This window comes from Oryzias melastigma, linkage group LG4 (assembly GCF_002922805.2).
Source record: "Oryzias melastigma strain HK-1 linkage group LG4, ASM292280v2, whole genome shotgun sequence".
Lineage (NCBI taxonomy): Eukaryota > Metazoa > Chordata > Actinopteri > Beloniformes > Adrianichthyidae > Oryzias > Oryzias melastigma.
In genome coordinates this window covers 16,816,024-16,826,075 of record NC_050515.1, presented here as the reverse complement: position 1 = coordinate 16,826,075, position 10,052 = coordinate 16,816,024, and the positions used below count along the sequence as shown (strand labels likewise).

General features: G+C 36.8%; 1 protein-coding gene across 1 annotated transcript in view; it reads left to right on the top strand.

The window, feature by feature from the left end:
* LOC112150549 (collagen alpha-1(XXIV) chain) overlaps positions 1-10,052 on the top strand; it is an 89,510-nt gene that overhangs the window by 19,271 nt on the left and 60,187 nt on the right. Inside the window, exons 4-5 of the mRNA XM_024278947.2 lie at positions 5,909-5,962; positions 9,053-9,106. Coding sequence (XP_024134715.1) covers positions 5,909-5,962; positions 9,053-9,106 — 108 coding nt within the window. The remainder of the gene's footprint in view (positions 1-5,908; positions 5,963-9,052; positions 9,107-10,052) is intronic.

Below are 10,052 nucleotides of genomic sequence, written 5' to 3'. Positions count from 1 at the left end.
GCCAACCCTGGTCCCTGACCAGCTTCCTGCTGATTAGTTGACGTAAATGATTCCACATCCTGATTGACTGAACACACCTGATTTCAATTGTCAGCATCAATCAGTCCAGGGAGAGCTGGAAAACAGGCAGGGTTGAGGCTCTTGAGGACCAGGGTTGGCCACCCCTGGTCTAGAGCATGTGTCAAATTTTTGGCCCGGGGGCCAGATTCGGCCCTCCGGGTAATTATATCCGGCCCTCCAGATCATTTTATTGTAAGTTGTATATTGTACGTTTTTTTTTAATGAAAGTGTTTTAGTGTGTTCAATAAATATTTATCCTATTCGGCCCGCGACCGCGTTTGGATTTTGGCCTCGTGTGTGATTGACTTTGACACCCCTGATCTAGATTATTCTTGCCCACACATAGAAAAAGGAGTTATTTTTATTGATCAATATTTAGATTCAAGATTCTCTCCATTTTATGTTTCGACTTCCATAATAGAGTACTGCCATTTCTTGTTGTCCACTTGAGGAAGCACTGGTTAGAAAAGTTAAAAACATTAGTAAGTTCATGGAAAAGAAGTAGAAACATTTCAATATTTAAAATAAATACAGTTTATGGAGGACAATTAGAAAAATAAACTTCCTTTTATTCCCCCTTTTTCTTCACTCAAATAATAAAAGCTAAACTTTTAGTCAAATAAACAGGCTTTTTAAAGTTACTTCTTACAACACTGTAAATATTGTAGCTCCATAGATAAAAGGCATCCACAGCGTGCAAACAGAAGCAGTCATTTGCGCTCCTCCAAACTGAATGTCTGTGGGTTTTTCCTTCCAGAGCTTCTGTGGTCCCACCGCTGATCTGAGGAAATCTGTGTCTTTGGATCCTGTTGTTGTGGCTTAAGCAGCAGTGTGCTCACAGTTTCCATGTTTCTGGGAGTGGGAGTCCAGAAGAACAAGCAGCTGCTTCTTTATTATTGTCCTCCTCAGTGTTCAAGTGCTGCTTTTGTTTGCCAAACGTAACAGAAAATGAGAAATATTAAATAATTGGATCATTAATTTTGTAGATTGCAAACTCATGTTTGTAGTTTGTGATACTATCCTTTCTGCTTTAATCTCAGACATTTTATTTTCAATTTTCATTCTTTATTAAAAAAGCAGGTAACAAAAACTACTACAACAGAGCTTAAAAATGGTTCTTGTAAAAAATATGAGGAAAACAGAAAAACAAAACCTCTAAACCAAAAAACTTACCTGGCAGTGAAAAAACTCATTTTTTTACTCTGGTTGTGCCAGTGAAAGATAAATTAAGACTAAAAGTGATGTCAAATTATAAATAACTTACTTTTTTAATCTTCATTTTTTAAACATATTCTCTAATGTTGAGAAATTGATAAATCTTTGTTAAAGGATACAGTTCCTATAAGGAGAAAACCAAATATACTGTATTTGTGTTAGCTCTCAGTGATGCTGCCCTCTTTCACATCTGTCTCTGTGCAAACTTTTCTCCACATTTTCTCCACATTTATTTGGTAATATAAGCTACCAGTAATTCCCCCAGAATCAAATCTACAGACGGAGCATTCTTAGTTTTTACACTTCGTTGTTAAATCCATCATCCCCCTCGGGGGTAAAATATAAAGAGTAGGCCTTACTTAGGCAATGAAATCTCTCCAAGAACTATAGTTTTTTTTTTTCGTTGTTTTTTTGATTAATCAGTTCCAGCAAAGATGCAAACGTTCTTGTAAATTTCCATATTATTTTGGTATCTGAATTCAAATAGCTGAGAATAATAATGATAAAGGAAGAATATATGATGCAATGTTATAGTATTGTTGATGCAAAATAATCAAATCAAACAGGATTACAGCTAATCTACAAATTCTGTTCAGTAGATACAGTTCTATAGTAGTTTTATTGAAATGTACAGATTATAAATGTACAGATCATGTCTGCATATCACTCAGATGCTCATCTTTGTTGAAGATTTCTCTTTTTAAATTGCTCTTAGGGTTAACACCAAGCTCCTTTTTAGTCATTTCAGTCTTCTTGTTTAGACTGTGGTAGAGGATGCTTGAGGGTGGGAAAAAAACAAGACTACTACAAATATACATTTTACGTTTTCATATTTATATATAATTGTTTGCATATTTTATCTCAACTCTTTTATGCTATGGTCACAAACAGAATTTCCACTGCGCGATGGGGGCAATTGGCAAAATCTTCAAGATTTCATGCTTCCGCCTGATTTTTTTAAAAATCGTTGGCGTGGTCATGAATGTAGATGGTGGCAAGCAGGTGGCCGCCATTACGAAAGTGACTGATCATCGGCTGGCGGCTGCTTTGATTGGACAATGTGTAAATATCTCTGGACGGTGGCCATCCATGTGAAATGCCACCAGTCAGCAGGCCATTTTGCACCGCTGGTCATTCGCAACTCAGATTTTTGAGCACAGATTATAATCTTGTCAATTTACAAATGTACAAATGTTTGGACATGAATTCCAAAAAAAACCACAATATTCTGTATTTTTCATATTCTTCTCAGCATCAACTGTAATTCATCACGCCAGTGGTCTCGGCGTTGCTGCGGTGCTATCAACACCATTATGAGTTTTGTGCGACATCAATGGCGTCTCCCCATTTGAAACCGTGGTGGCCGGGATCGCCAGACTGCCGTCTAGTCGTTGCCGTTCCCCGCCCCATTTCAACGCACTGCTACAGTACCGTTTTTAACAAATGGACGATGACAGCGGGACGGGGGCTCGAAATTGTCCGGTGGCTGTACTTGTCACTTTTTCTTGAAACCATTTCCAGCCGCCTTGCAGCGTTCAAAAACCCTGCCTGTCATGATTAAATTGTTGCTGTGAAAAACTTGTATTTAGGTTGCCACAGGCTAAGATTTTTGCCTAAAGAAAAAAATATATTTATACATTTTTCTGTTAAAGTGCTAATTTCAGTTTAACCTTATACACATTTAGTTATTTACTTATTTGTTTAACGCATTTTAAAATAAAGTGGTGGACTTGTGATCAGGACTATGGATCTCTGCATGGAGGGTTGCTATGTCAAGACCTGCAGTGTCTTTCCCACCCTTTCTTCCCAGTGTGGTGCCCTTGAGCAACGCCCTTCATAGCGTTTGGTGAAGCTGCTCACTGGCCACAGAGTGAGACTGTGAGTGTGCACGGGTTGTGTTTGGAAAAGACTGCTTCCTCTCAGTGGATATCTCGTTAAAAAAGTCAGCTAAAAGGGTAAATGCATGTTTGTATGCATCGACAATTGCAGTGGTTATTGCGGGTCTGTGAGGAATTGTGTTTATTTTGAAGCTTTAATGCACATTTTCAGTCATTAAGGTGAAATGGATCATAGTCAACTGTGCTCAAATTTAATAGTTATTGAAAATGTTTTATCATATCCAAAAAGCTCCTTATTCCTAACTAATTTGCAATCAACTCCAGTGATATGAAGCAACTCCAGTGCACATCTTGATGTTCATGCACGGAATGCAACTTGTATCATGAACTGCCAAACTGGCTTCTCTTTGATTTGTAAAATTTTCATCAGTGTATGTCTACTGATAGTTGTTGGCTTCCTTTTTGATTTTCTCTTGTTTCAAAGTTTCCATTGAAAAAAAACCCCTAAAAAATAAATCCTTCCCTGCTGTCAGTTTTTTTCCTTATGTGTTATTTGATCTGCTGCTTCATGTGTGTCTCAACAGCTGAGCGTAACCACTTCCACATGTACTCCACTTTTTTTTTTTTTTAAGCTCATGCAAGTTCTTCATCAGGAAAATAAAGCGTCTCCTACTTTGTGGAGATGACACACCAGTCTCTAATAATGCATATGAAACTACTTCAGGTCCAACAGGTCCCTCATGTTGTTGGAGTCACTTGCCTTTTTTTTAAATATAGATTTGAAACTCAATCCTTTTTAAAGTCTCGCTCCGATCAACTTTTGATCTATTTTAAAAGTTTTCCCAGTGGTCTTTTAACCAGGATTATACCTTTTTACAAACCTAGCCTTCCTCCGCTTCCCGTCATCCATCTGTTTATATGCTCTCCTGCTAGCTAGCAGCCCCTCACAACCCCAACCTAACATTATCGGTGCAATTAAAACAGTGGAGCTATCCAGCTGTACAGTTTAGAGCCAGATGCCAGCTCAGATGAGGATCACGATGTAGTCTTCTACCAGTGGGTGCATCAGAATAGAGCGGAGCAGAGAGCTTGTGGCTTCCCTTAGTAGATTCTATGTCGCTCCTGCAAGCTTTTAAAAATGCATTTTTTTTGTCTGCTCCTGATTCAGAACAATTTAAATAAAGAAAAACTCAGAAATATAATTGTATGCTTAGTTTATTAATATATTTCCTCCATGAATTGAATTGAATTGTTTATTCTTTGGTATGAAGAGAAGTTCTTACATCAGATTTTTTCTTCTTCTGGTTTCTACATACTTTTTTTAAAATTAAAAATTAGTGGTTTCCAGTCTATTATCGACGCTGAACTTTTTTTTTTCAATGATTGTCGATCTTTACTGGTGTCCAATGACAGACATGAAGTTTTGTCCACCTCGTCCACCTTTGTCATGGAAGGGCTAACACCTCAAAGTAAGGGTGGGGTCATCTAGACCCCATAAGAGAGCACGAGGGTTAAAGGCCCCAAACCACTGTTCTCCGTGTCAAAATCAACATCGATTGCTCTAGCACTTCACTACTTTACAGTAGATGTGTATATTCAGGATATATTCATGTTGATAAAATGGTAAAAATCATTTTATTAAATTATCACAACGTTAAACACTGCAACTGTATTTATATACAAATTGCTTTTACCCACAAATTCATGGTGCTTTTCTTTTAGTAAATTAAGAAATATGTGTTCTTAAAAAGAACAGTCAACATTGTCGGATTACCATAATAAAATATTTTTAAGTACAAGAAAAAAAAAATAGAATGAATGTGCATAAGGTTCGATTGAGGAAACAAAGTGTTGTTTATTTCCAACATTGCTAAATGTAGCTTCTCCAGCACTTTTAATCGTTTCTTGTTGTTTTGGTCGCGGTGTAGAGCTGCTCAAAGAGGCTCTGCATGCTGTGCTGCCAACTAGTGGTTGGGAGTAGAAGTGGAACTAAAAAGTAAGACACTGAACTACGTTTGTTCATAAATAATTAATAAAATATTGTCTCGACTGTGTTTTAGGTCGATACAAGTATCGCCAAATAAAACATAATTTGTTTTCGTTTTCCCCTACTGTACAGTGTAGCATAGAGGTGCAAGTCTTCTTTTCTCCACTTCAGAATCTGCTGTAATTACGTTAATTGCTTTAAGGGTTAAAGAGTAACGGTAGTCGAAAGAATCTAAAGGGTTAAATGCAGCAGAGTTAGCCAAAAGGCTATTTTTTGTCTGTAGTCCCTGTTAGCAGTGATTTTTCTGGCAATCGAGCCTGACTTTATCCAGAAACACCTTCTGCCATGAAAGCAACAAAGTGCAGCTTGCTCGCAAGGCAGTAGGACGTGTATGGTGTGAATAAAGTCCTGGCTCTGGTGGGAAACAGATGCACCACCTGGCTAAGCACAATGTGCTGATTCTGCATTTAGATTTTTGTGTTTTCAAGCTCTACATTTCGATCTATGTGTTAAAGTTGCTTTTTTTTAAATGACAAGAGCTGTTGTGATTTAACTTCTTCCCCATCAGCACCGTCATAACTCAGAGCTTTGTTATTAGAGCTGTCAGTTTAAAAACCTTTTGGCTCCTTTCTTTGAACTCCATAACTCTCGCACAAATGCAACACGTGCTCATAATTGAAGAGGCCTAGACAGTGAACTACATGTTATCGCTTGCCATTAACACACTCTGTCTCTCTTTTCTTTCTTCTCCACCCGCCCTCCCTCTGTCTGCCTATCTTTTCATTTCCTTTCCGTCTCTCTTGTTTAGGGTCCTCCTGGCCCTCCTGGTTTACCTGGTCCTCCTGGGAAGAGAGGTTCGAGGGTGAGTATTTTAGGGTGTCTTTTAATTTAAATCAGAAGGCTTAAAGAACAAGATTAGATTACTTTCATTTTTTCCTAATTTCCTGGAGACATTTTACAGTAGCTTTACTACCGGTAGTTATTAATCCGATTCTTTGTCTAATTATGGTCTCTTAACACTTCTGCTTTGATTTATAATGGTGGTTAGAGGAGAAAAAGTGGTGCATTGTGCATATGCCGCCACAGCCGTATCTCTGTGGTGAGCCTGATTACAGCTCCACAGCGAGCGTCCTCTGTAAAGAGACACATTAAACTGCAAAATCACATATTTGGCATATTTGAGGCCTCACCATTACACGACCGCACTTCTGCAGCTTTAACCAACTGCAGAATCAGCTGGCCGCGTTTCCACTCTGATCGCGAGACTGCTCATTAGGCAACTGTTGAAGCTGTCATGATGCAACGCTGAAATCATGCCACAAGGCCTGGAGGCACCTTGAGAGAGAAGATTTATTAAATAGCATCTGTAAGAGGAAAAGTAGTACAAATAGGTTTACTTTTGCTCTTCGCTGCACAGTAGGATGGTAATGGCTGTTATTTTAAGGAATGCAAACAAGAGCACCTCAGAAAAAGCAAAATTGTTGCTTGAATGCTTTTGGCAATATAAAAAAAGAAGGTTTACTTCACTGATTTATGTAGTGATTTAAAGATAATCACAATATTTTTTTAGATTACATCACATTTTTTAAGCAAGGGTGCATTCCTGACTATTTTATCTCACTGTTTCCCTGATTTTTCCTTTTTTTTTTTTTGGAACTGTCTGGCTCCACTCTCCCAGAATGCTCTTGTGTCCTGCTGCGTTTTACAGACAACACGGGAAACACGCTTGAAGGCAGACAGACTGGTAGACACAAGGAGGCGGCATACAGTAAAACCTGTCTCGTGCTGAAAGGCATGGAAAGATCTTGGCTGCCGCACAATATCGTCGTAACCAAATACTGTAAAAGAGAAACAGAATTGTGAATAAATGAGGCTCTGCTGTCTCAGGTGACTTCTCATGCCTCGACTGCTTGTTAAAGTAAGGATGTTTTAAGCACCATAATTATTTGATGTTAGTAGAGGAAGAGCTTTTACTTCTAAGGAAATCAGGCAGCAAAGTACTCAGTTTTATGACTTAGACCACATGTGTCAAAGTTGTGGCCCGGGGGCCGGATCCGGCCCACCAGGTAATTATATTCGGCCCTCCAGATAATTTTATTTTATTGTTATTAATGGCTCAATGTCATTTTGCACTCATTTCTAACTTATTTTGGAGTTAGGCTAATATTCACACACTAGAAGTTTTAGCTAGTTCAGGCTTTTTTCAGTGTTCTAGGATATTTTGAAGTTTAGCTATTTTTTAGCTACATGCTAGCTGTTTTGAAAAAACGTAAGCTTTTCGTTTTTGTTTTTTTAGGATAATTTGGCAATTAGATAACATTTTAGCTGGCTATCAGCTTTTAGCGTTTTCAGCTATTAACTGCAGTGATTTCAGCTATCAATTTCAGCATCGTCAGCTGCCAAATTCAGTTTACAGCCTTCACGCTAGCATTATCACAGGTAGTGCTATATATCTAGTTCATAATAATGGTAAAAAGTTATGGTTTTACAGTTTTTTAAAATGTAGTTTTAGAGTGTTCAATAAATGTTTAAGGTGTGTTTTGGATTTTGGCCTCTTGTCCGATTGAGTTTGACACCCCTGACATAGACAGCATTGGATACAAATGTAAACAAATATTTTCTTATAGGGACCTGAGAACAAACTAGAAACTAATATATATTTAAAGAACAGTTTTAGTGTAATGAAAAAATGCATCTAATAAAGTATTTTAGGACAATTTCGTTTTACCTGAGTGTTTTGATGTTGTATATTTGCAAAAAAAAAGATTGATAAAGGAGACATTAAAAATAATGACTTCTTCATTAAGTTCGATTTTTTTCAGACAATTTAAATTTCTTAAATTAGTTCTATTTGATGTTGTTAACTAAAACCTTTTTCATTCTTGGTTTCTTAAGCAAAGTAAAATGGTTTGAATTTAATCAATGCACATTGCATAATAAATAACCCTTTAACCGCTGAGGTGTTGCTGCTTAAAGACAAAATTGTGGCTTGGGCTGCTTTTCTCCTTCAGAATCGGCTGGAATTACATTGTAAGCATTAACAATTGAAACGTTACAATAAATCAAAGAACATAAACACTGGAGCTCTGATGTTAAAGGGTTAACACCCAATTTTTACTTTATTCTTGCTTGTCGTTAATCAGGCAAAACATTGCTCACATTTAGCCATGAGCTAAATATTAGCTTCCTTAACAAAACTGAGTTTTTACTAAAAGATGATGAATGACTAGCTAGTAAATTGTTCCTCTCTATTTAGGTATAATAACATTTTTTTATTATTATATCTTATCAAATTGATACAATTTTTACCTTTAAAATTGTAGTTTAGTTTTAAAGAATCACTCCTGTTTTCCGTATATTCCACAATAGACTCATTGGAGATAATATTTTTACTTTCACAACTTTTGCTTAACTTTATTTATTTACAAGTGATTATTTTAGCCTCTTTTCTGCTTTTAGTATAATCAATTTGGAGTAGCCACATTCGAAAATGTTACCATGAGTAATACTTTACACTTAACAGATGTTTTATCCAAAGAGATTCACAGATTGTTTTTACACTTGGCACCAATGTGTTACAATTTGTTTTGCTAAAGCACACAACGGTGGACTAGTTTGGGATTTGAACCCTCGATTAGAGGACAAGAGGACAGGCTGCTCAATCCATTAGAAGCATTGAGACAGAAGTAAAGTTCTCCTTTTTTTGTAATGCAGAATTAAGTGTTCTTTGCAACTCCACAACATTAAATGTGATGGAACAAATACACACAAAGCGACATATAACAAGGTTTCATGTCTGCACATCACATCAAAAGTATGTTTTTTGCAAGAATGCATCCTTGAAGGTGCTAAGTGGAACAAATCTGATGATGAGTCGACTTTCAGCTCACAAGATACTACTAAAAGGGGTCGGCGTTTACGTTTGATGTATACTCTATTTCTCTCTTTCCAGGGTCCCCCTGGTCCACCTGGAAACCCGGGACCTCCTGGACCCATCGGGCCCAAGGTAAGCAGCATCCTGCAAAAGAAACACAAATAAAAAAAAAGGGGGATGAGGAATAACTATATTTTAATTTATGCTTCTATTATAAATCATGTCCTCTTGAACACACGCTCATTTCCATAAAAGGTATCACCAGTATAAAAATGCTTATAAATGTCAACGTGCAGAAAAAAAAAATGTTTATTTAAGGTGTTTTATGCTGAAATGGGGGAATCAGGATATTTTTTCTGGCACCAAAATGATGGCGCTTACAGCCCAGGAAGATTTATTCACTTTGGAGGATTTGGGACTTCATCTAAAGGAATGTTTGGCTTTACCTTTTTCAACTTACATTCTTTTTAGTCTATTTCTTTCAACCTGGGGCTTGTTTTTCACTAGAAAACATTCTTTTCAATATCATATGAAATTGTTGATGAAAATCTAAGTCTCACTTTACAAAATTAGTCTTTAGTCTATTTGCAAAAATCTATGTGCTTTGATCTAATTTATAGATGCTAACTTTAAAGATAAGGAAATTCAAAGTATAGAAAAGCTAAAGTTGAGCTTTTAGTTACCAGCATCCTCACAGGTTTTTTGGCTTTATCGATATGGAGAGAAAATAGACTCACAATGATTTGTGCGTGTGTAGCTCTTGATTTGTGCATAACTTTGGATTTGTAACTCATACAAAACGTTTGGTGCATAAGTACAAAAATTATTAAATCTAATTATGAATCTATAAGCTCAAACCAGCTGAAAAGAAAACTCTGATGATCCAGCATTCTAGTAGCATGTAAATGCATCACTTACACATAAATCTTGGAGACATGAAGAGTCTTACCTCAGATTTGTGCGTAAATGCGGTTTTGTGTGCATAAAAAGGAATGTGTGCGTAATGTTAAAAGATTTGTGTGTAGTTAGTTTCAAGCTTTTGTCATTTTAAGTTGTGCAATGCATAAATTGTATTTTT